Genomic DNA, 26,520 nt, shown 5'->3' on the forward strand with positions numbered 1-26,520 from the left:
GGAGGACATCTTCCAAGGTTAATTTAGGTAAGTTTCCAAAATAGTTTGACTTTAAAAACTGAAAACCAGTAACAGGTATTCAGATATTCAAAATATATAAATATTAACTGCAGCATCAAGTAGTATGTAAGGCCCATAAAGATGGGAATGTGATTTTATGCTATCAAAAATATACACCCCCCAAAAAATGATGGAAAAATGGATTCTTTTTACTTACACCCCTTCTATTTTTCCAAGTCACGTCACATTTCAGTTTGCTTTGTCTTATCATGATATCTGAATAGTTTTTGTTTCCTTTATTCTAATGGATAGAACAGCCATACATGTACCTTCTTACATATCTAAGATCTTCCAGATTATTAAACATGTTCTTCAATCACTACTTCCTGTCTTCCTTGTTCTAATTTGGGCCAGTTGCCTTCTAGGCCTGATTAACAGCTGGTAACTGGAAACATCTTTTCATTTTATTCCTCAGACAGTTCTGTTCGTTGGATTCAGTTTTCCTTTTCCTGCACTACATCCCCAAGTCATTCCAGGAAGAGTACACAGGACAAACTTTCTCAGTCATTGGATATCTTATTTTGTCTTAATTCTTGAGTAACAGTTTGCTGGCTATAATTGCTGGCAGAAGTTCAAAATAATTTTCCCTGAGAATTTTGAAGTCTTGCTCCACTGTCTTCTAGCATCAATATTATTAATCTTCTGGGTTTTTTGTTTTTTGTTTTTTTGGAGGTATCTTGGTAATTCTCTCTGAAAGCTTTATACTAGGAATTTCAAAATTTCAACAGAATAGTTCTTGGCACATGGTGGGTATTTTCCATCTGAAAGTCATTTTTTAGGTCAGGAAAGTTATCTTTTCTAATTTATTTGATTATTCATTTTTGTTCTCTAATCTTGGATTAGTTACATATGAATAGATTTCTACATCTAGCCTCCATCCCAACTTTTGGATACTTTCCTTTTCTGTCATTCTCTACATTCTGAGCTATTTTCTCAACTTTATCTTCCAGATTACTGATTTAGTTTTCAGCCATACCAATGGTTCAATTCTCCTGATTTTTAAAATGTATTTGGGGAATTTTTAATTTGTCATGGCTTCTTTCATGTTCCCTGCCTGCTCTTTTTTTTTTTTTTTTTTGTGGTACGCAGGCCTCTCACTGTTGTGGCCTCTCCCGTTGCGGAGCACAGGCTCCGGACGCGCAGGCTCAGCGGCCATGGCTCACGGGCCCAGCCGCTCCGCGGCATGCGGGATCCTCCCGGACCGGGGCACGATCCCGTGTCCCCTGCATCAGCAGGCAGACTCTCAACCACTGCGCCACCAGGGAAGCCCTGCCTGCTCCTTTTTCATAGTAGCCTCTTCTTTTGTGGGAACCCACTATTGCCTCAAACCACTCTGAAGATGCTAGTTCACTTTTTCTTGTCTTCTTTCTTTTATCTGTTTCTCCTGTGGTGAGTCACTCTTTTATACATCTTGACATTTCTCTTTTACCAAATATTTGATGATCCTTGATTGGTCAGTAATATTTTTTTAAATAAGAAAGTATGTTGGTTGGTTATTATAGGTAGTTGGCAAAGTTATTCTTTGCAGTTTGGAAAAGCAGTTTACTCATAAGACCCATCACTGAGTGGGGGACTAACTGTACAGTTCCATGTGTGAGAGGGTCAGCGACAGGCTTCTTTCTAGGGTGTTCAGACAGTTCAGCTTGTATCCTCATAACCTTCGAAGTGAGGCGGACTTTATCACAGATGGTGACACTCTTCGGTGGATCTCACCCTTAGGTGGAGTTGCCTTTCCTTCCGCCTCCTCTGAGTTGCATGCGAAGGGCCCGAGTTATCTCCCGCTTTGTGCCAACAGCCATACAGGAGGCCTCCCCAGGAAGCTCTTCTACCCTGGTTTTTGAGCACTTCCGTTGTCTCTAGGAGGGGCAGATGCTGCAGCCAGCTGCTCCAGGGACCTGGGGAGTGGGGAGACACCTGCACCCGTGTTTCACAAAGTGTCTTCTAAGTCCTTCCACACTGAAAGTGTAATCAGGTCCCACCCCAGACCTGCTGAATCTGAGTCTGCATTTTAACAAGAGTCCTCGGTGAATCAGAAGCACATCAAAATCTGAGAAGTGCTGCTCCGCAGGGTCCTTGTTGCTGCCCTTCAGCTCCTGCTCTCCATCCCTGCTGCCTGGGCCCAGGCCCTCGGAGGCTGGCGTGGCTCCGCCTCTGCTCAGCACTCTCCTGGGCATGCTCCAGGTTGCCTTTCACATCAGCCACTCTCCCTTTGCTATATAAGTATTTCCTACTTAGGAAATAGTACAGTAAATGCCCAAGTGCCCAGTATCCAGCTTAGAAATAAAATGTTACAAATATAGTTGAAACCCTTGTGACCATCTCTCCTGATTCTCTTTACTTCAGTTCTGAGCACAGCCCCATGGCCACAGAGGTACCACTCTGGTGGGACTCTGTAGTGGGGTAGGCACAGACCCAAATGGCACCCTTAGCTGATGTGGGGCCTGAGACAGTATGAGATGGCCAGGGACGGGTAAGGTCTTAGGACTAAACTCACCCACTTGGTTGGGATAGAACAGATGAGGAAAAATCTAACTGGGGCGCTAAGACACTGTAGCCAATGGTTTGAACTGAGAACTAAGGCAGTGGTGAGTTGAGGGAGAACAGCATTTGGTCAAATCTGCATCCATGAGACTGACACGTGAGCCCACAGGAGCTTCTAGAGACCCAAAGAGACACAGATACAGGGAAATGGCATCCAGAATGTGTCAGTAGGAAGCAGGCCCCTCCACAAGGTGGGATCCAGAGCCCAGGAAAGAAGTGACAAGAGCAGGGCTGACTCCAAACCCTAGAGAGAACAGTCTCCTGGACAGAAAACCAGTGTGGTGGGAGATGGGTATTCAGGCCCTGGGAGCTAAGAGGTTCAGTTGCCAGAATTTGGAATCAAAATAGGGCTTAGGTCTTAGAAATAAGGATGAGCTTGGATCAGACCAACTACAAGAGTGAAGATGCAAATTCTTAGACACTGGAGCTACTGAATTTCTTCCTGCTGACACTCAGAACTTGTCCTAGACTTATCTGATCAAGGTCAAGGAACCTCAGCCGGGGAAGAGGGAAAGCAAGGAAAGGAGAGGGGAGAGGAGGCAGAAGCTAAGAACCAGGTACGATCCGACACCCATCACTTGACCTCAGAGGGACTTATATTTTTCAGCATTTGTAAACAAGCCAACATATGCCAAGTTCTACACTGAAGTATAAAGATTATTCTGCACCCCCTGACCCAAACCCCCAATCGCCACGCAACAAATACCCCAGTGCCCCAGGAAGACCTCGTTCCATCCCATAACTCATTTTGAGCATCTTCTGTGTGCAAGGCACTGGGCTGTGAACCGAGTCTTCAAAGGGGAATAACACCTGCCTTGACCTTCAGCAACTCCTGTCCCATCAGGAAATGAGACATGCAAACAGATCGTTTCAGTCAGCATGGAAAGGGCTGTACTGGAGGAATTCCTGGCTTCATGGATTGGGTTGCATGACTGAGTGGAGTGAGGTAGGAGAAAAGGGGTAGGGGGGAGGAGAGGCAAAGCAGGAGGGAGACACAGAGGGGACACCCAACACGATGTGTTCCATGAACCATAAGGACTTCGCTGCTTCTGAAGCACAACCCAAGGTAAGCGCGAAATGGCCAGAGATCCTAGGGTATGGAGTCTGAGAGCCCCGGGTTCAAATCCTTCCTCTGCCCCACACCATTTGTGTGACCTTGAACATGCTACTTAATCTCTGTAAACCTCAGATTTCTCCTCTGACTATTGGGGGATTCAGGAAACAAGTGCTAGATATACCACTGTTACTTAGTAAAAGGTCCATGCTCCTAAGAGGATGAGGCTAAGGATGAATAAAAGACAATTCATAAACAAGGTGTATGCCATTCTGCTTACTAAAATTGCTTAACATTTATTGCTCCCTTTAGGATTAGTAAATTTTAAGTCTCCTGAGATACATACGCTAAGAATTGGAATTGATTAGTCTCCATAGTAGGAATGGATCAAACTCTCCTTGTTCTAAGTTTCCTCCAAAAGTAGTAGTTATTTTATTCTTCTTTGTCCTTATACAGATATATTTAGCGAGACCTACCACATATGCCTGCTCTGACAAACCCCACGTAAAGTACATCATCAACGTTCACGGCCCCCTTGCATAATGAGGTACAGTCAATTACCAGTGAGCCATGCCCGTGTCTGATGGATGGGGAGACAACCTCTACAATCTCCCCAAAGGTAGAAATTACGGTGATTTCTCTTGGCTTTGTAGATTATTTTTTTTATTTTTACCGTATACTTGCAAATGAAAAAAATAAATCTGGTTGTCTGTGAATTTCCAAGAATTTTATCAAAATGATGAAAAAATACTATGAAGACACAAGTTCCGAGGAGCCTGATCATTGCCTGGCTTCCTTTTTGTGCCTTCCTATTCTTCAACTCTTCACTGAAAAGAGATAGCATCTCTTCACCAGAGGGTAAAAATACTAAGTACAGAGGATAAGCTATAGAGATAACCTTCTGCTGAGTCAAGACGTGGCTGAAATTTATGCCAGGAATTCCGTTCACCACACTGGATGACTGATTCTCTCTGCAGCCAGGCGTCAACTGTAACAGCTTCTCCAATGGCCAAGGTCAGTGTTTAATGGTGATGGTTTTGATTTCAGTGAAGAATTCATAAGAGTCCTTGGCTCCTTCTCTACCCACACCAGAACTCTTCATCCCCCCGAAAGGCAGGTTCAGCTCTCTGATGAGCCAGCAGTTGGTCCAGACCAAGCCTGACTGTAACTTCTTGGCCACCCGGTGGACACGCCCCACGTTGCCTGACCACACCGTGGCGGCCAGTCCATATTTAACACTGTTGGCTCTTTGAATCACTTCCTCTTCACTATCAAAGGGGACGACACACGTCACTGGACCAAATATCTCTTCCTTCATGCAGCAGGACTCGTCCTTAATGTCTGTTATCACCGTGGGAAGCATGAAGTACCCTGCTTGATTCCTGAGGGGGAGGTTTAACTTATCCACTCCCTCACCGCACAGAATTTGGGCCCCTTCCATGCGAGCTTTCTTGATGTAACTTCTGACCTGGAGAGGTAAAAAATATACTAACAACTTATCGTTTGTCTTCACACAAAGCAGAGAAAATTCAATATTTTTGAAGCATCAAGATGTATAAGGTCATTCCCCCCCAAAATCTAAGGTTGATTATATTTTCACTCAGCTGCTAAGTAAGCCTGAGTGCAAAAGTGCTCTAAGTATTATCTGGGCATTCAGCCCTCATAGGTAAGAGGAGGAGAGTTTTTTATTTAATGTCTAAGTGCTAGGCATGCAGATAAATGCTTTTCTCACATTCTCAGGTAATTCTCTCAAAACTATTATAAACTACGTATTATTATCTCCTATTTGCTGATTATATAATTGAGCCTCAGAAAGGGCAGAGGGTTCAAACGGATAATAAACAGTAAAGCTAGAACTCACACTCAGGTATATTCAGTAGTTAAATACACAGACTAATATTTCTCACTATTTCTCACAGTCTCACTGGGGGAGACTATGTCCATTGCAGAAAATGGGAAGTTGAATGGTATATAAGACTTAATTAAAAGCCAGGGTGCCCTTCAATAGCTGAGCTTCCAGAACAAATAATTTCTAATGTCTCATCTCAGTACTGATTATATTGTGAAAATATATCTAGGTAATAAAGTAAAGCTCACAATAAGGGGAAATAAATTATGTAATAAGTTGACCCAGTGACTCGGAGATAATGACAGATTTTTTTTTTAATATTGGTTACAGAAATGACTCATTATAATAATGGCATATCTATTTATATTTGAAAATGTTGTTGAAGTCACAATGATACACTCTTCTACCCTTGAGGGGCGTTATAAGCATAGGAGAAGTAGAAAAGTAATCCCCAAAAGTCTAAAACAACAGTCAAATAGTACATCAAAGGCAGGGTAAAGTGTGGAATGATATTTTGGAATCCTACGGATTATCATGTATCTATCTGAGCATTCTGCCCCAATGTTAGATTAGTACTCCATTGTAGAACTATATTCATTGTAGAGCTATATGTTTGCATGTAAAAATAAAAAGATAATGTCTCATTATTAATTTTGCTTCAGTTTATAGAACACTTAATAAGCCATGAAGTCAAAGACGTTTGAAAAATAGAGCATTTGGTAGAGCTTTATATTCTCCACTATTCCTCCTCCCCAACATGAACAATGATCTCAAAGCTTTCCCAGAAAAGCTCTCATTGAGTTTGTGGGTAGAGTCCACAATACATCTGGACTTTTCCTTCCCCGACTCTCTTGCTCTTTTGAAGCAACCCGGTCACATTAATTAAAAGATGCCAGAGGCAGCATCCTGTGTGAACAAGGTGAGTGCAGGTGAGTCTCCAGAGGCTCCTGCTGGATGGAGAGCCCAAACTTTTATCAGTGATTCAAACAGTGCAAGGAGCGCTCTGGTTTGAGATGATTGTGTCTAAACAAAACTACATGATTCTCTCTTTGAAGCTCTTGGGATAATAAAATACCAAGAGAAGTGTCAGTTTTCAAATTGTGAACTTATCAAATTATTTAACATATAAGTTACACACTAAACTGAATTTCTTTTCTAGAGAAAGTATCACTGGATGACACAATGATATCTATACTTGCAGCTCAGAAAAACAACTTTGTAACTGTTAATGTGCTATAAATGCAATGAAATATTCTTATAAAACCTTTTCTTGAGAGGAGAGAGCAGAGAGTAGTTAGCACTTAATATTGAGTAGTTTTGGCCATAAAATCAAAGCATAGAAGTTAGAAGAGTGGGCTTGGGAGCACAGCAGTGCTCAAATCCCAGTTCCTCCACTTATCAGCTGAGGGATTTTAAATGCTCTACACCTGGACTTCCTTGGTGGCGCAGTGGTTAAGAATCCATCTGCCAATGCAGGGGACACAGCTTCGAGTCCTGGTCCGGGAAGATCCCACATGCCGCAGAGCAACTAAGCCTGTGCGCCACAACTACTGAGCCTGCGAGCTACAACTACTGAAGCCCGCACACCTAGAGCCCATGCTGCACAACAAAGAGAAGCCACCGCAATGAGAAGCCCACGCACCACAATGAAGCCACAATGAAGCCACAATGTGGCTCCCAGTCGCCACAACTAGAGAAAAGCCCACACGCAGCAATGAAGACCCAAAGCAGCCAAAAATAAATTAAAAAAAAAAAAAAGAAAAGCTCTACGCCTCAGTTTCCTCACTGGAAAAATGGGATTGACTGTGTCACCTATTCATAGGGCTCTTGAGAGGACTAAATAAAATAATATACATAAAATACCTAGTGTGATACCTGACACATAGTAAGTTTTTGAAAGTCAGGTGCTGTCGTTTGCGTTGATGCTCCTGGTGATGGTGATGATGATGATGATATAATGCACGATCTGACACTCACGAGCTAAGAGATTTCAGGGATGCTCCCCACTGTGTACATCGGGGTGTGGGGTTAACTGACAGAGGAGGACAGGAAACCACAAGAGTGGACCTTAGTTAGACCTGAAGCCTGGCCTTATTGGGGGATATACCCGTGAACTTCCTCTGTGCTCACCCTCCCACCCCCCCCACCTCACTGTCAACACTCAAGGATTCTCTCTCTCTGGCTATCTGCATCTTTGGAAGTCTGGCCTAGAGCCAGATTCTCCAGACAGTCAAGCAGGGAAGGATTCTGAAGAGTCAAAAGGAAAACAAAAATGAAAACAAAAAGCAACCCTGTGAAATAGGCAAGGGAGATTTTTCTGCATTCCCTGAGGATAGAATCACCTGCCATTTCCTGTGGGTCCGCACCACCGTCCTGGGAACCTACGAAGTCACACTTGCACTTAGGAGCCCTTGGCCATTACAAAACAACTGTCACAGCCTCTAGCTGGATTCTTCTGTCACTGCAACACCATCTGTTGTGACAATCCCACAGGATGGAAACAAAGATCCCGTGGCTAATTTGATTTATTTATTTATTCATTCATTCATTTATTTTTGGCCGTGCACGGCACGCAGGATCTTAGTTCCTGACCAGGCGACCAGGGATCAAACCCGCGCCCCCTGCGGTGGAAGCACAGAGTTTTAACCACTGGACCGCCAGGGAAGTCAATTAATTTGATTTGGAGAAGACAGAGACCTACTGCAGAAGAGGAGGGGTGGAATGCAAGGATGGCAGCCGGCCATTCCTTGGCTCGCAGACCCCAAATCTTCCTGGCGAAAGGAGAGGAAAGACGACTCTCAGTGGAGTGTGCCTGCTGCCGCCCTGATCCCAGATCAAGGTGTGGCACACTGAACTGAAAAGAGTCACAGCCTGAAAAAGACACACATACACTTCCCAAGCTGCTTCCACTGGCTCCCTCTCAAAGGGCAGGGACACCTAGGGCTTCCTCACAAGACCTGAGCTGAGAGCCCCCCATCAGGGGCCCACCTGGTGAGAGACCCAGAGGGTAAAGCTGTGACTCCTTGCATCCAGGCACGTGTTCTGGGCAGAGTAGTAGGGATGGAAGGTGTCCAGGGACCCTCTGAGCCACAGCAGGAAGGTTCTGAGACTTTATACTGGGGAGGGGTGGGGACTCTGAGCACAGCTGAGAGGAGGGATCCACCTACAGGACCACAAAACAAGGGGAACCCAGAGCTACCCGAAGTTTTATGTGTGGTGGGATAATGGAAATACCATCTTTATTGTTCTTCCTTAAAAAATAAAAATAAATGGCTTACGATAAACACTATTTTTAAGTTTTTAACTATGAAAAACTATTTTTAACACTGTGTAAAATCTTCCCCCTTAGAAGCAATAGAACCGTGGAGCTGAGATGAGCTACCACCTTTCCGAGCTGGACTTCTTAAAAGGGCAGCGCGTGAGCTCAGCACAACCAGGCTTTAAGTCCCATCCTCTTGGCTGTCTCGTTATCATGGGGCATCATCTAAGGGGCACCCATGGGACCTTGATTATCCTTCTCCACTGAAAGGAACCAGGGCTCAGTAGACAGAGGTCCTGTTGCCCGTGTGGGGCAGAACAACTCACATGGCCTGAGGCTGCTTGCTGTCAGAGAGCAGAAATGCTTCGGGGAGGGCCTGCGGTGGAGCTCAGGAGGGCATTGGGGAGGCAGGCTAAAGAGAGGGCCCCTTTGGGCCAGCAGGGATACACTGAGCATCACAAATATTGTATTAAAGCCCACAGGCGTTACAATACATTGAAACCTGGTGAGCCTGTATTTGACCCAAGTTCACTATGTGGGGAAAAAGGGACAAACACTCAGAGTACAACAGAGAAAAGCCCTAACTACCAATAGGAGTCAGTGAATGGCATCAGTTTCTCTCACACACAAAAGACAGTGTGTGTGAGACAGTTTCTCTCACACACAAAAGACAGGGGGCTACAAATCTTTCAACTGCTACAGGAAAGTCAAATACTTTGATTTGTTTCACTGATACACCTCCCCTCATTGGGGAACTTAAATAGTTATTATAACAGTGCCTACGACAGAAGAGCAGTTTTTCTGCTGAGTTAATAAAGAGAACTTTGAGTCTCAGGTGAATGGTGAATTGCAAAGGGGACCTTAGATGACACCATGGCCTGAGTCTACTGGAAGATGCTTCTGGGAAGTTAATTCTGTGCCACAGAAAGCATTCGGGAACATGCAGGAGGTTATTTTTCACCACTTATTTGCATGTGTGGGCAGGTAGCGTGTATCCCTTTGCCTAGAACAGCCAGATAAGGGAGGACAAGGGAGCCTCTTGTATCTGGTGATGCCTCACTCCACAAGGGTGGGAACATCCACAACTGTGGGTCCACCACAGGTACTCTGGGGACAGCTGCCCATGTGCCTGCAATCTTGTAGGTGAATTTGACTGGAGGAAAACACAGTCATGCTGGCCGGTCTCACTTTAAATAAATGACCACATATTTATTTAATGTGATCATAAATGATCACAGCTCCAGGTGAGCCCTTGGAGCTGCCCCAGCAACAATACAGTCACTTCGAAGCCCATTCTCTCTCTTGATCTCCTGCAAGACTATCTCACACCTTTTCCTCCTTCTTGAAACCTTCAACACCATCTCCCCTCCTCACCCTGCTTCCCATTTTACTGAGAAAACAAGTAAGAAGAGACCAGCAAGACTGAGACTACACCTTCCCACCTACGGGCATCTGTGCTCCACACTATAGTGAAGGTAAAAGTTAAAATGTAGTAAGTCTACCAAATCTGTGCAGTGTCAGAGAGTTCTTCAAACTTAAGTGAAGGCTCTTTCCCTCACTGGTTAACTGATAGGGGTGTATTACCATTACCCTTGGTTGGCCTGAGTTACTACAGCTGGAAATGAGGTCTTTTTAGCTCTGAAATTCTATGACTTATTTTGGGAGTCCCACCAGGTAATGAATTAAAATGACCTCGAAGACCCAAATTCCATAAGCCACCCAGAGAACATCAATGGCTTCTCCCACGGAGGCTCCCACAAGTCACCCCACCAACTAAGGACCGCATCATTTGGATTGGAGTCGCACTTCTAGACTCCCGTTTGCTGTAAGCCAGAGGCAGACCCTTACTGCCTGGGGTCTGACTGGGAACATTTACCGGTGGAAATCCCTGCCACTCTCAGCTCACATCATTCTCATCACCTGACCTTTATGCTCTGCAATTTGCCTTCCTCACTCTACTGGTGGCATCTCTTTACTGACTTTTCAAGTTCATTTATGCCATGTAGGTGCTGCTTTAACCTGGACTGCATTTCTGTATTCATCTCTAACATTTTCAGACTCTGTATCCAGAGACAATTTCCCACACATCATAATTATCAAAAAATAGGGTAGTAATTAACAGTATTTCAAAGCACAGATAGTGTTATGCCTCGCGCTGAGCTCCTCTCAAAATAAGAACTCTTTCTGTAACTTACACACAGGGATTTACTTACTTTCTCCAAATGAGCTTTACTGATCAGAGCTCCCATGTCGGCTGATGGGTCAGAGGGAATGCCAACTTTCCACATTCTGGTAGCTTCTACAAACCTCTTTAAAAATTCACTATAGATGCTCTTCTGGACAAAGATCCTGCTGGTGCAGAGGCAAATTTCACCCTGCCAAGAATGACACATGAGGACAGTGACAAAACAGGAGGGCCCACTCCTTCTTGGATAGATCACCCTGCACTTCTGAGTGCCTGTCACGTATCAGGCACTGGTCTGGACAATGGGAGACAGTGGTAAACAAGATGAAGTTTCACCATGTGGAATGCACTGTCTTATAGGGAAGACAGGCAACAGCACAAGTAAAGCTCAACGAACAATATAACTTCAGGTTGTGACCAAAACAATACAAGAAAACTAAGCAGAGAATGAGAATATAAAATAATGGGGGGGGCAGCTTTTACTCCCTTTTATTAAAGGGAGTCCTAGAAGGCACTGGTGAACAGGGGATATTTGAACTGACCCTTGATTGACGTGAAGGAGCTGGATGGATGAAGATCTGAAGGAAGAGAATTCTCAGCTGTAAATGTAAAGGACCTGCCACAGGAATGAGCTTGGAGTGTGTGAGGAAAGGCAGGAAGGTGAGTGGGGCTGAGGGTGGGGATGGAGGCAGGGACAGGGGTCAGAGGGATGTAGAAGACAAAGGCAGGGGGCGAGGAGCGAGGCAACATCACACAGGGTCTTACAGGCTCATAGACTCACAGCTTGCATTTTATCCGCAGTATCATGAAAGGACCATGGAAGGCTTTAAGCAGCAAGATGATGGGATTGGATCTACATTTTAAAATGATCATTCTGGCAGCTGTGTGGAGAATATAATTGGAGAGAAGGAGAATGGGAACAGGGGAGTGTTAAGAGAGCTTTTCAGACATTCGGATAAGTGGAGGTAGCTTGGACAAGGCAGGATCAGTGGAGATGAGAAAAGTGATAGGAGTCCACTGAGGTTAACAAATTCTTAAAGGGGCATGGGACCCCAAAAGCATAAGGAAACTGGCATAGATGCTCTGGAGAAATGATAGGATTCAGGATAGATTTTAAAGATAGAACTAACAGGACCTGTTGGTGGATTAGTGAGGTATAAGGAAAAGAGAAAGTAAGAACAAGGATGAGTCCCAGATTTGGGGCCTGAGTCTCAGAGTGGATGGTAGTCTCTTCCCTGGAGAGGCAAACACAAGGCGGGGAGAGCAGAGGTAACGCAGGGAAAGGAGAGGGAGGGGAATCAAGAGTTCTGCTCTGCACAGGTTAAGTTTCAGATGCTACTGAACATCCAAATAGAGGTACTGAGTGTTCCAGGGAGAGGTGCTAACAGATTTCTGAGTGAAAAATCATCCTTATCATCATTTGAACATAACATGTAATAGTTTACAAACCACATTCTGGACTTGTCAGTATTGTGTATGTATGATTGTACATATATGCATAAATAAATATTTTCATCACATTGATATTTCATCTTCACAACAACCCGTCCAACAATCAGGAGGAACAAAGTTGCCCAAGGCTCCTCCATGATGTTAAGTTAAGAAACTTGCTTGAGACTTGTTCAGGTATTTATTTCTAAGTGTGTGAATGCATTTGGGATGCTTTGGGGAGGGATAATAAGGTTTCCAGGAGCTAGGACACCTGGACAGCAAGAAAAGACTGGGAAAACTATAAATAAAGGAATGGGGAAGCTTGGAGAAGCAAAAAAGAAGTCATCACCCGATAAAAGCCGTGTAACTCAAGAAGAGGAGTTCGCTGCACAGGAGACGCCACAAGGCTTCTGAGTGACATTATGATTGAACAGATAGTCAATGGAGTAACACAATGTAACCATTCTCCTTTCACTGAAATAGTCCTGGATTGACTTACTCACCCCAGTTTTGCACTGTGATGCAACAGATCCAGCTTGACAGGGCTACTGAGTTAAAAACAAGCAAATAAACAAAGGGGAAGAAAAAACCCAGAGGACATACCTGGTTGGCAAAGCTGGACCTGACTGTGGTCGGAACACACTCCTCCAGGTTGGCATCTTCAAAGATGATGGCAGGATTCTTGCCCCCCAGCTCCAGCGAGAGCTTCTTGCAGTGGGGAGCACTCAGCTGTGTGATCCGCTCGGCCGTGGGCTGGCTCCCAGTGAAGGAGATGAGGGGCACCTCTGGGTGGGACACCAGCGCCTCGCCTACCCTGGGTCCCGTTCCAAACACAATATTTACAACACCTGGTGGGACACCTGGGTGGGAAGCAGTATCGGTTTCAGTGATTCTTCTCAGTATGTCGAGGACTTCAGGTTACATGGAGATTCTCCTTCAAAGTTCAACGGCGTGAATGGGGTTGGGAGGGAATGTTAACGGCTGTCTCTGGTTCAATAGCAAAACAAAGACTACAGCATCACCTCTGCCTATGCTATGCCCCGGGCGGGATTTCTCCGGGGGCTTTGTCCTAGAAAAAGGCAGGGTTGAACATTCTATATAATTCATTCCATAGTATTGACTGGGCCTCAGGGGCTGAAGATACAAATACATCCTCAGGCAGGTCGGGCCCCAGGAGGGAGGAGAGCACTGCTCCAAGCTGGCATCCACGACTCACAGTTCAGTGGGCAAATGTGAAGTAGAGGGAGCATTCATGCACTAAAGAAACCAGAGAAGGGCTGGGCTTCCCTGGTGGCGCAGTGGTTGAGAGTCCGCCTGCCGATGCAGGGGATACGGGTTCGTGCCCTGGTCCGCGAAGATTCCACATGCCATGGAGCGGCTGGGCTCGTGAGCCATGGCCACTGAGCCTGCGTGTCCGGAGCCTGTTGCTCCGCAACGGGAGAGGCCACGGCAGTGAGAGGCCCGTGTACCGCCAAAAAGAAAAAAAAAGGAAGCCAGGGAAGAGACTGACTACCTCGGCCCAGGGGAGTGAGGGACGGCTCCCCCAGGAAGGTGAGTCTTGAGGTGAAGGTCCAGCTTCCCATGATATGGACGCACCATCACCCTCTAAGACTGACTGACCAAGAACACCCCCAAGTAGGTGCCCCAATCTTTTCTATCAGGAAACTCTACTGCTCTATATCTGCATGTATTCATTTATGTGTTTTATGGATTTTCCTGTTCATTACATATCGACCACTAGAAGGTACTCCAGCTAAGGGCAGACATGGGGTCTGTGTTTTGCCTTTCATTGTATCCACCATGGCCTACTTTGCCATATAGAATGAATACCCATTAAAAAAATTTTTTTTAACACATCACATTTAAAATAAATTAATGATAGCCATTATCAAAAAATCTGGAAACAATAAACGCTAGAAAGGGTGTGGTGAAAAGGGAACCCTCCTGCACTGTTGGTGGGAATGTAAATTGATACAGCCACTATGGAGAACAGTATGGATGTTCCTTAAAAAACTAAAACTGGAACTACCATGTGACCCAGCAATCCTACTACTGGGCATATACCCTGAGAAAACCATAATTCAAAAAGAGTCATGTATCACAATGTTCATTGCAGCACTATTTACAATAGCCAGGACATGGAAGCAACCTAAGTGTCCATCAACAGATGCATGGATAAAGAAGATGTGGCACATATATACAATGGAATATTACTCAGCCATAAAAAGAAACGAAACTCAGTTATTTGTAGTGAGGTGGATGGACCTAGAGTCTGTCATACAGAGTGAAGTAAGTCAGAAAGAGAAAAACAAATTACTGTATGCTAATGCATATATATGGAATCTAAAAAAAAAAAAGGTACTGATGAACCTAGTTGCAGGGCAGGAATAAAAATGTAGACATAGAGAATGGACTTGAGGACACAGGGTGGGAGGGGAAAGCTGGGGCGAAGTGAGAGTAGCATCGACATACATACACTACCAAATGTAAAATAGATAGCTAGTGGGAAGCAGCCGCATGGCACAGAGAGATCATCTCAGTGCTTTGCGTTGACCTAGAGGGGCGGGATAGGGAGGGTGGGAGGGAGGCTCAAGAGGGAGGGCATATGGGGACATCCGTATGCGTATGGCTGATTCACTTTTGTGTACAACAGAAGCTAATGCAGTATTGTGAAGCAATTATACTCCAATAAAGATCTATTAATAAAGAAATAAATAAAATAAATGAAAAATAAGATATAATGCTACATATGTATGCTATTAAAATAATTTTAATGAGAATAAAAAATTTAAAGAGTACCAGTAAACGTTCACATTTATTGGGTACTTCCTGTGGGTTGGTCATTGTTGTAAGTGGGCTACACCCTATAGATCTCCCAACAGCTCTGTGAGGTTTGTCGTATTAATACATTGATTGATTACGTTTCTTTGAGCTCCAATGTTAATAAGTTAAGAGCTATCTACTGGCCAGTACTTCTCAGAACCATTTTGCCATTTGATCCAGACACTAATGAAATTTTTCTAGATAAATCTGCCTTCTACCCTTAAAAGATTCTGGTTATAAGAGAAAGAAGGCAGTTTAATTGGCAAATAACAATTCAGTAAAACTCAGAATAGGAGGCTAAGAGACAGGAAAGGGAAGGAAGTCCCTCCAGAGCTAGGATGTGCCTGGGTCACGACAGGGAAAATTTTAAGCTTAAATAGAGCAGAACCAAAATTAATAGGAAGGGCCAGTAATCTGCCGTCAGTGGACACTTCAGGAATGAGAGCAAACGTTTGGTGCCCACAAGGGAAAAAACCAAATATTCTAGGGCTCCCAAAGAGGTATTCATGGTGTATCTATATAAATATTCGATGATTTTATTTCAAAGAAAGTTCATTTACCAAGTCTGTTTGAATGCCCCGGACTAGAGGAGCTGGCTGTTGACATATCCAGAATGCCTTAGCACGTTGTTTTAGCTTTCTTTTCTTACGCAAGTTTCTCTTAGAGTGCTCTAAAGCAGAATTTAGTGATGTCATTCACACCCCCTCCCAATCCCAGTGGAGAAACTGAGGGCTCATGTCAGGTGCAATTGGACCATCATACTCTCAGTGTTTGTTGGAGGAGGAAAGTTTGGCAAAGCCAGCCCAGGGAGGGAGGGAGGATGGGAGGGAGGGACAGACTGTCTCGGTACAATAGGTTTATTCATTCACAAGAATAAGAGCAATGCTGGGTAAATAAATGGAAACATAAAACTCTCAGGCAGACCAGGTTCTGGGTTATATGAAAGAGGAGGGTGATTAGAAAAGAGAAATCAGGGGCTTCCCTGGTGGCGTACTGGTTGAGAATCTGCCTGCAAATGCAGGGGACACGGGTTCGAGCCCTGGTCTGGGAGGATCCCACATGCCATGGAGCAACTAGGCCCGTGAGCCACAACTACTGAGCCTGAGCGTCTGGAACCTGTGCTCCGCAACAAGAGAGGCCGCGATAGTGAGAGGCCCGCACACCGCGATGAAGAGTGGCCCCCGCTTGCCACAACTAGAGAAAGCCCTTGCACAGAAACGAAGACCCAACACAGCCAAAAATAAATTAATTAATTAATGTCAGATGTAGGCTTCTGACATCCTCTGTCACATAGGGGAGGACCTAAGTCAGGCACCAGCAGATAAACAAAGCTTTAAAAAAAAAAGAAAAGAGAAATCATCATAGATCAAGACGTAACTGATCTTAGGAGTGAGTGGTCTGTGGAACACGGCTCTGTGGCACCCTCCCCAGCTCCCTGTGTATCCAACACAGGATCAAAGCAGAGCAGAGGCCCCACTTCTATCTCACACCAGGGAACCGGCAGTCAAGAGGCAGGGAAGAAATACCTTGGACCTTTGCAGATACTAGAGATTCCATTTTTCAAAGAAAGGGATAGAATGCGGTCTCTTTTGTAAGGGAGGGATGGCACGTTCTGGGACAGGAGGGAGGTAGGGATGTTCATATCATGCACCTTCCAGAGGCCTGGGGCAGCCATCGACATCATCCCAAAGACCTAGGCTGGGTGGCCTCATTCTTCCATAGGATACAAGGGAAATGGGCAGCTAAACTAGGGTCATGAGGCCCAGTGCTCTTCCCTCAACGGGCACAATTTAACCTGTCATCTAAACCCTGGAATAGGAACTGGCTCAACTTTCCTGGAAGCCAATGTGTATGTTTTTGCTTTGAGAGAAAAGGCATACAGGAGAGAGATGGGCTCTTACCAACCACTCCTTCTATGGATCTAAGTGAGCCCAGCAACACCTTCTTTGTGGGCTTGAAGGAAACGAGCACAGCAGAGACTGACAGAGCCTGTTCCCCACCACCTGCCCATCATTCCCACCCAGGCTGGGCAGAGACATGAGCTGAGGGCCTAACAGTGAGGGGTTTCCTGTGGGTTACAAGCTAGAGCCTCCTGCCTGCAACCTTCCAACCCCGGTGCAGTGTTGGCTGAACACTCCAGGCGAAACCAGGAACACACCTTCCACGTTTTAAACCATCGGCAAAAGGGGGACAAGGAACCATAGTATATCAGCATCTCAGCAGTGGTCCCAAATGCAGGGAAAACTGAGGGGTGTATATTCAATTCTCTTGAAAATGGGCTGTTTCTCTTAGGCATTCTATAGCTGTGCAAACCAGAGAGGTACCTAGCAATATTCTTCTTTGCATCAAAATCCACTGTTGTTTCAAACGTACTATTTAAACTGACTATTGGAGACAGTCTGGGGCAGGCTGGTGTCTGAGTTTATCAAGCTCTTTAAGCCGTTTGCTGTACTGCTATCCTATGCTCAGGGGACTGCCCGTGGAGCCCGTGCAGGGAGGAGCTATCCTGCAGTAGCATGTTCTGGGGATGAAGAAAGGAAGCAGTGGGCACGAGCCCCGTGGATGAAGGGGATTTCTCAGAAGAGGATCAGGGAAACGAAAAATCAGAGATGTCCCTGGGATCTGTTTCGGTGCTGAGCAGATTTCTATCCAAAATAACTTTTCAAATGTCAGTGACCCTACGGTGGCCGAGGCCTACAAAACATACATCTCCAAAGCCAACCGCGTGCCCCCCCTTAAACCCCATCTCCCAATTACCTGCTTTCTCCAGGAGTTTGCACATCATCCACGCGGTCACAGAAGTCAGCTCGCTGGGCTTGGCTATCACAGTGTTGCCAGCAGCGATCGCTGGAGCCAGCTTCCAGGTCAGCAAGTAGAGGGGCAGATTCCAGGGACTGATCAGACCAGCTAACAGAGGATAACAGAAGCATTGCCAGCAATGACATTCCCCTCGAAGCAGATGGGCCAGACAGACTTTATGAATGCAAACTCCTTCATGCTACACCAAACTTCAGCTTACTCTTCCAAAATCCCAAACTTTTGTAGCCAAATTCAGGGAACTAATTCTAAACTGTATTACAAGCAGCTGTACCTTTTAAGACTATAATCAGGACAGTCTACTCTTTTCTTGATGACTTACAATTATATTTATGAACAACAGCAATATAAGTTCTGGGGCTAAAAGACTGTCACCTGTCCCTAAACATTCTCAGAATGTGATCAGTTTTGAGATGTGTAGACTGATCTCTGTACTGTTTAAACTTCTCCCTCCTCATTAATCAAACAGGCCAGCTCCTATTTCTTCTAAATTTCTCCATCTCTGTTTCTAATCTCTTGTGGATTGAGACATAAAATTTCTAGCTGTTCAGAATTATTTGTAAAATAAGAGCAATAGGTTCTGAGACTGTGAAATCCATTTTCGCTAACCCAGAGTATTTTTTAATTAAAAAAAAAAATCTTTCTAGGTTCTCACCTGTATCCTGACCAGATAGGTTTGCTGGGTAAGTAACAGAACCAACATCTACAGTGGGTCTCCATGTAACATTCTGAAACCACCTAGGCTTCTGACCATGAAACGTGTAAAAATAAAACCTACATTATGAATCAGTAAATGGATCCACCTTATTTTATACTCTGCCCTCAAGCCTGAGCTATGAAAGTGAACATAGTTTACATTATTAAATTTCCCACTGAAAAATCTGCTCTTTAGGGGATAACAATATTTTTGCAGCATAATGTACTAGCATACTTCTTAGAAGGAGGTTTGAGCTTTCATAACGCCTTGAAGATACCATTTCCGAAGGGCTCAGGTAAAATGTTCCATTTTCTTCCCCTTTAACTTATCTTCTTTTATTCTATCATAAAATATAACTAGTAAAGTATGGACGGTAGTTGTTTTTTTCTCAGAGGAAACAGTGACATCTAGTGGAAACTTTTAGTTATTGCAGATATTTATATGTCCTCTAAAGGGCAAGCAGCAGAGAAATGAAAGAGGGAAGTAGATAATCCAGTCAAGGCTTATTTACCATGTACCTGGCACTGTTCTAAGTGCTCTACACTTACTAACTTACATAATTCACACAAAGATATATAAAGATAAAATTAAACGATCCTCCCAGTTTCCAGATCAGGATACTGAAGCACACAAAATCTAAATCACTTACCCCACACATAACCTAAAATCTATGATCTTAATCACAACGCTCTCTGGAAATAATTTGGTTTTTTTTAATTACAAGGGACAAAAAGTCCTGGATTGTGAATTTACAATCAGTATCATTCTTTTTTTCTGTGATTCCTCCAGAACAAGTTTCCAGGAATAACTAGGGAATTTGACACAAAGAAAATAAACTAGAATTGGATTTTTAAGGCCAATTAAATTTCAGATAAAGTAGAAGAAATTTCTACTTTCCTTTTTTTTAAGTCTGTTCCTTTAGATCAATTCTACAGGGCTGACTGAGCATCTCTACGTACAGCTGTGGTCCAGGCTTTCACTGCAGCACCTACCGATGCCCACGGGGGTCCGAACCGTGTAGTGGAGACAGCCCAGGTGGTCCATCTGTGTGCACTCGGACGTGTGGTGCAGGATGGAGGAAGCGAAGAACCGGAAGTTCTGTACAGACCGGGGAATGTCCATGGTTCTCGCCAGGGTTAGGGTTTTCCCTGTAAGAAGTCAACAGCAGAAGGCGCTGTCAGTGTTCTTCACCTCGGACTGGGAGGAAGCAATACCACACACGTATCCTGCTCACACTGAAGTAGCCTCTGTTTCTTCCAGCCTGGGATGGGCATTCATTGGTTACAGAGAGCGTTGATCATAGTTTGATAAAACTGTGAAACAATTAGATGTGAGGTTGTAAGATGAAGTAGAGGGGGTTAGAGTTGAGTCAAATAATCTTTGTTTTGTGGACTGAACAATTCATAGCTATCATCAGGAATTCGCCAGATGCTATCACTTCACCCACACCAGCTCTTTCAATTCAAAATCACCAAGCTTTGGACATGCTACAGAGGGGTTGGAATAATGGGTGTTAAGACAGCTGTATTTGCACATCACCAAAAAAGCACGTGATGATATTAACTGTCCCCTCAACACACAGTGGAGTCACTAAGGTGGACACATGGCAGAACCACTGGTGGGAAGCTGGCACAGGATGCTGTGTGGCCCTTGCTCACCCATCATGTGCCCCATGCACATCCTAGATATATGCTTCCCTGGATTGTTCCTCAGTTATCTTTAGTGATACAGGGAGACTCTGCAGTGTCAGGAAGCATTTTTTTCTGAAGGGTTTGGAGTCAGGCTGCTTCTTAACTTTAGGCTGCTTTACAGCACGCATGTAAATTAAAAAGATCTTGGCCTTTCCTAACAGATATCATTACAAAGATTTACAGACATTTACTCCATTACCCTGACTTCTGGGAAGCAGTTAAAAAAATTGGGAAATTGTGTTGGGAGTGGAACAGTGACCGACATATCAGAAATCTTTCTAAAAAACTGTGTGACTGCTCTTCAAGTTATCTTTGCCTTTAGCAAACAAACTTATGTTTACCAAAGGGGAAAGGAGGGGGAGGGATAAATTAGGTTGGGATTAACATATACACACTACTATATATAAAATAGATAACCAACAAGGACTTACTGTAGAGCACAGGAATTATATTCAATATCCTGTAATAACCTATAAGGAGTAAGAATCTGAAAAAGAACATATATATGTATATATACGTACATATATACATATATAAGACAATATGAAGAGCTGTCACATGTATATGTATAGATATATAGATATATATCTGAATCACTGTGCTGTACACCTGAAACTAACACATTGTAAATCAACTATACTTCAGTTAAAAAATAAATATCATGCCACAACTACTGAAGCCCGTGCATCTAGAGCCTGTGCTCTGCAACAAGAGAAGCCACCGCAATGAGAAACCCGCACGCCACAACGAAGAGTAGCCCCTGCTTGCCGCAACTAGAGAAAGCCTGCTCACAGCAAGGAAGACTCAATGCAGCCAAAATTAATTAATTAATTAATTAAAATTTAAAAATAATAAATGAATCACGTAGTGAAAAGAAAAGAAACAAATTTGCTTTGAAACTCTCTACTTAGAACTAGTGGAGGGCTGCACCCTCAGCCCTCGTTCTTCCTCTCTCCCCATATCCATGCCCTTTGCCATACATCTTTGCAGTTCCTTCCACCAAATATACAGTGTATTTATTTCCGTTCCTCCTGAACTGGCGTTGGGCCTTGACTTGCTTTGGCCATCAGAATGAAGCAGAAGTGGGCCAGTTGCAAGCCTCGGCCTTCAGAGGCCTTGGCTGGTTTGGCTTTCCATCCTCTACCACTGCCGTGAGAAGCACATGGGTGGGCTAGCTGATAGGTCCAAGTGGGTGGGGGTAACATGAAGAAAGTGTCCTGAGTTCCATCCACACGGTTAAGAGGCAAGAGATCAATTGACAACCTGGAAGGAGCGTGTGAACCGCCAGGAAGATAGTGCGTGCACTTCCCATAAAGAAGGGACAGCGGCGCTAAACCCGGGCTCCGCTAGAGAGAGCAAGCGTGGGAAAGAGGGAAGAGGCTGGCACAGATGCCTCTCACCTTGGTCCCTGGATTCAGCCTGGGCCAGCTCCTCCAGGGACTGTTCCAGCAAATCCGCCAGCCGCTGCAGCACCTGCGAGCGCTCCTGGGGGCTCCGGGAGGACCAGCCCGGAAAAGCTGCTCTGGCGGCCTCCACCGCGGCTTCGATCTCGGAGGGGCAAACGGAAGAGGGTCGCCTTAGACTTAGAGGGTTGGGTGAATCCAGAATCCACAGGTCCGTACATGGCTAACGTTTTTTCTGCCTAATTGCAAGTATTCGACACTCCCAATACTGAGTCGCCCACAAAGTGGTGTTTACCTGACCAGCAAAGTCGGGGCACCACAAAAAAAGAAAAATGCTCCATTTTGATCAAGGTATCCAGAATGTGGCGATAATAGAATCTATTTGAGTAGCAGGTATACATTTTCAATAATTTCAAAATATAGAAAATTTCTGAATATCATATGAGAGGAAACTTAATTAAGATGTATGGAATCTCTAAACTCTTAATGCAGTTTTGACATACTTGATAAGGTCTAAAAGTTTCTTTGAAATCACATCCCAGACTGTCATTTTCACTTGGAATGACTAATCATATTAGTTATTTACTGACTAATTTTTATATATAACAGAATGTGCTAAATGCTTTACACAAATTATTTCATTAAATCCCTTTTAAAGTTCTGTAACATGAGTATTGCTAAGCCTGTTTTACAGATAAGGAAACTGAAACACAGAGAGCTCAAGTAATTTGCCAGAGGTCACACAGCTAATAAGTGGCAGAATCAGGATGCAAACCCAGATCTCTGTGGCTCCCGAGACCACAGCTGGCCTGCTATGGCATAACCACAGTCCCAGTCCCCTGCCTGGCTCCGCCCAATGGAAAGGTCCTCTGTTGGAGAAGAGGGCATCTGTGGTTGAACAGATAGCTTGGGGACCTGGTTTTAGAGCTAAATCCAAAAGGAAACAATGTATAGGAAGGTATCAGCAAAGCCAGTTCATGGAGGCAGAATGAATTAGCAGGGTTTCTGCTGTCTTTCTCCTCTCTTAGGCAAACGTCTAAGCAATGCCTTTTCCAGAGATGGCAAATCCAGAGCCTGTGTCTCTCCCTTCTCCTCTCTCACATGCATGACATTCATAATCACTCACAGCTTTCTTCCACCACTGGACCCAGGCTCAGCCTCAGAATCTTTTTCCACAAGCTTCTGGCATCTTTCTTGTATTACATGATCTGACAATTCAGCTGCCCTATCACCCCAAATCGGATCTACATGCCTTCTCATTTTCTTTATGTGAACAAAGTCACCTTCAGCTGAGCTAAAATAGGTATAAAAGGATTCTTGTCTTAATTACAAATGTCTGGAAAGTTGGTGGTTGATGCCCTGCTGCCAGCCAATAAGAGGACGGTTCCTACCTACAGCAGTCAACGTCAAATCTAATCTTCCTACAGTTGTTGATGCAAAACTCTGATCTTTTAGAAAAGCAGAAAACTCAAGTCCAGTCATATTTTCTAAGTTGTCCTATGTCACATGTCCTACATCCATTTAATGTAGAACACATATAATGTACTACATACAATAATATTAGCAAAATATAATACTTATAAAGCATTTACTATATGCCAGATGCAAAGGGCTCTACATATGTCAGTCTGTTTAATCTTCAGAACAACACTCTGAAGTAGGTATTATTATTATCCCCATTTTATAGATGAGGAGACTGAGGTTCAGCTGTAGGTCAAGAACATAGGTATTAAGCGGTGCAGCTGATCTCTGAAGCCAGGCAGTCGGACCCCAATGCTACAGTGCAAATGCTACTGCGAGTGTGTGTGTGACCACTAATCTAAGCATGCTGTGATCTGTAAAATAAGGATGATGATAGAGTCTTATTTATAGGTTATGACTCAGATTTGGGACAATTTGTGTTCAATGGCTTAATGAATGCAAACGCTGAATGAATGGGAGTCCTGTTGACAGACTGGCAGCACTTTCTGTGAGTGACTTTTGGGGAAATTGGGCATGTGGCTTGCATGGTAACCATATTTTTCAAGCCAGAAAAACCTGGGATTTATGGTATCAGATGGAATGTTTGCAAGCTGGATTGCTGGAAAATCCAAAATATCTATTCCTCTGCGAGCAGGTGTATCCATCCCTCATTCTCTCTTCTGCAAGGGCTGAGCCATTAGCTGCAGAAAATATTTCACCTGAATTTGGCATACTTGTCAATTTTAACCTTACTTTGGAAAGGACTCTGAGACAATGAGGGCTGGAAAAGCTGGATTTTCCACGTCTATCCCAGGTCATTTGAAGCAAACAAAATTGCAGGTTACAGTTTAACCAACAGATTAGCCAATATTTGCAAACTTTAATCCGAAAGTCTAAAGGTTTCTTTTTAATGCAAGAAGACAGATTTAGAATATTATTAACAGTGGAGAAAGAATAGCTTAGTTCTTTTTTTAAAAAAACCTTGCATATAATACTCATTTACATATGAAGGCTACAATTATCTTTTAAATAATCTAGTTCTTTGTGCCTTAAAAAATAAATTAAAATCCATTTAATTTGAGCATAAATCCATTTAGATGAGTATACATTCATCAGCCACATGTATCACCCCAAATATATTTCTACTCTCAGTGCAATAACTAATCAAATATATCGCAAATATTTTACAAAACTCCTCAATAATATTAATTCTACATCACTGAAAAAAAGTTTTAATGTGTGCACCATTAAGTACTTTGAGTAAGAAAAAGTAGTGTTAAATTTAACTTCAAAAATATGCAGGAATTTGATTCTGCATTTCATCATTCAAATGATTGGTTTTACTTTACTAGATATTTTGAAGACATGAAGAATTATTACAGGATAATATAAAATAAATCCCTGGGTTTTAAGATTTTGCTAATTTTTGTGAAGTAATGCATTTTGTGGAAATCCATGAATATAATGGCAAATTTAGGCAACACTTGGTTGAGAAAAAGATCACTTAGTAATACTGATCATTCTTACAAATAATGCTTTTTACTAGGCACCCATCAAGGAATGTCTGTGAGTTGTGGCTTTGTGTTAGGCTACCTGGATTATTATTTGTTTCTGCATATGGTAACCTGAGATTGGTGCCGTGTATCATATATACCCAATTACAAAATAAACCTTCCTAGAACTAAAAACCTTCCTTCTGCTAATGTTTAACAATCCTACACCTTTTCTCGATCTCCTTTGCTCCTAGAAAATTAAGTTACCATAAATCACCAACAGGCAAAGTAGATTTCAGTCTTCTCTGAGTGAATATACTCACCTCTTCCTTTCCACTGTTCGGCACTCGGCAGTACACTTCCCCTGTAGAGGGATCGTAGGAATCTAGGTATGAGCTACAAGGTAAAAATTTCCCATCTATGAAATTTTCCAGCATCAAAAGGGCCCTTGTTCCAGCCATAGGAAAGGACATGCCTGCCCTTCCCCTTTGCGTTGCTCAGGAAGGTTATCCCCCCGCTCTCCCGACTCCTGACTTAAGTCTCCTCCTCACTTCCAGCCCCAGTGACCCCATCTGCCAATCAGTGAAAGTGGGAGGTGACGTGACATTCTCCGAGAGTATTTCAGTGTCTAAACTCCGAATGAAGAGAGTTCCCAAATATTTCACAGCTGTCCAGTACGTTGTGAGAAATGGATAATAATATGTTAAAGTAACATCTGCTTATGTGTTCATGGCCCTTTAAAATGGTCCAAAGGCATCTGTGTGTATTATTTTATTGGATTCACACTATATTCACTGCTCAAACATTGATTAAGTGCCAGGCCGTGAGGCAGGTCTTTACATGAATTTACTAATTTATTCCACACCACAATCCTATAGAACGTAAAGGTCATTACTTCCTTTCTTTTGTCCTCGGAGAGGTGAATTTGTCCAAAATTGCAGAGTTGGTAAGGGTCCTTTTGTCTCCAAATCATGTGCTTTTTCCTCAGTGCATCACTGCCCTCACCCTCAGAGGTGGCTGAAGGCAGACTTTCTCTTTCCATCACCCACCAGTTTCTCTCTGCCTTGTCGCTGAACTGTCCATCCTAAAACCAGGGCTGCCACCCCAGCCCACATCTTCCCAGATGTGCCATGAAGATGACGGTATCAGCCCAAACTATATACAATGTATGTAACACACCCAGGACTCATGTCCATGATGTATATAAGAAGTTCTACAAATTGGTAAGAGAAATGAACAACCTCATAGAAAGGTAAGCAAAGGATATGAAAAGCAACTCATAGCAAAGGGAACACAGTGGGCTAATGAGTGCGTGAAAGGATGCTCTGTGTCACAGTTAATCAGGGAATGTGAGAGACAAAGAAGACTGGAAAAGTTTTTTTTTTTAAATTGAGGTATAGTTGATTTACAATGTTGTGTTAGTTTCAGGTGTACAGCAAAATTTTATATATATATATATATATATATATACACACACACACATACTTTTTCAGATTCTCTTCCCTTATAGGTTATTACAAGATATTGAGTAGAGTTCCCTGTGCTATAAAGTAGGACCTTGTTGATTATCTATTTTATATATAGTAGTGTGTATCTGTTAATCCAAATTCCCAATTTATCTCTCTCCCCTTCCCCTTTGGTTACCATAAGTTTCTTTGTGAGTCTGTTTCTGTTTTGTAAATAAGTTCACTTGTATCATTTTTTTAGATTCCACATATAAGCGATATCATATGATACTTGTCTTTGTCTGACTTAC

At 43.5% G+C, this 26,520-nt stretch overlaps 1 protein-coding gene across 1 annotated transcript; it reads right to left on the minus strand.

The window, feature by feature from the left end:
- Positions 1 to 4,663: 4,663 nt before the first annotated feature.
- On the minus strand, positions 4,664 to 25,237 carry ALDH8A1 (aldehyde dehydrogenase 8 family member A1; the record flags this gene model as incomplete). Its single annotated transcript, XM_079939613.1, has 8 exons — positions 4,664 to 5,123; positions 10,977 to 11,138; positions 12,983 to 13,239; positions 17,960 to 18,109; positions 19,709 to 19,864; positions 21,808 to 21,989; positions 22,937 to 23,104; positions 25,032 to 25,237. 8 exons carry the CDS (start codon positions 25,235 to 25,237, stop codon positions 4,671 to 4,673), a joined length of 1,734 nt encoding a protein of 577 aa, XP_079795739.1. The 3' UTR covers positions 4,664 to 4,670.
- Positions 25,238 to 26,520: the final 1,283 nt, after the last annotated feature.

Source organism: Stenella coeruleoalba (assembly GCF_951394435.1).
Source record: "Stenella coeruleoalba genome assembly, chromosome: 12".
Classification (NCBI taxonomy): Eukaryota; Metazoa; Chordata; class Mammalia; order Artiodactyla; family Delphinidae; genus Stenella; species Stenella coeruleoalba.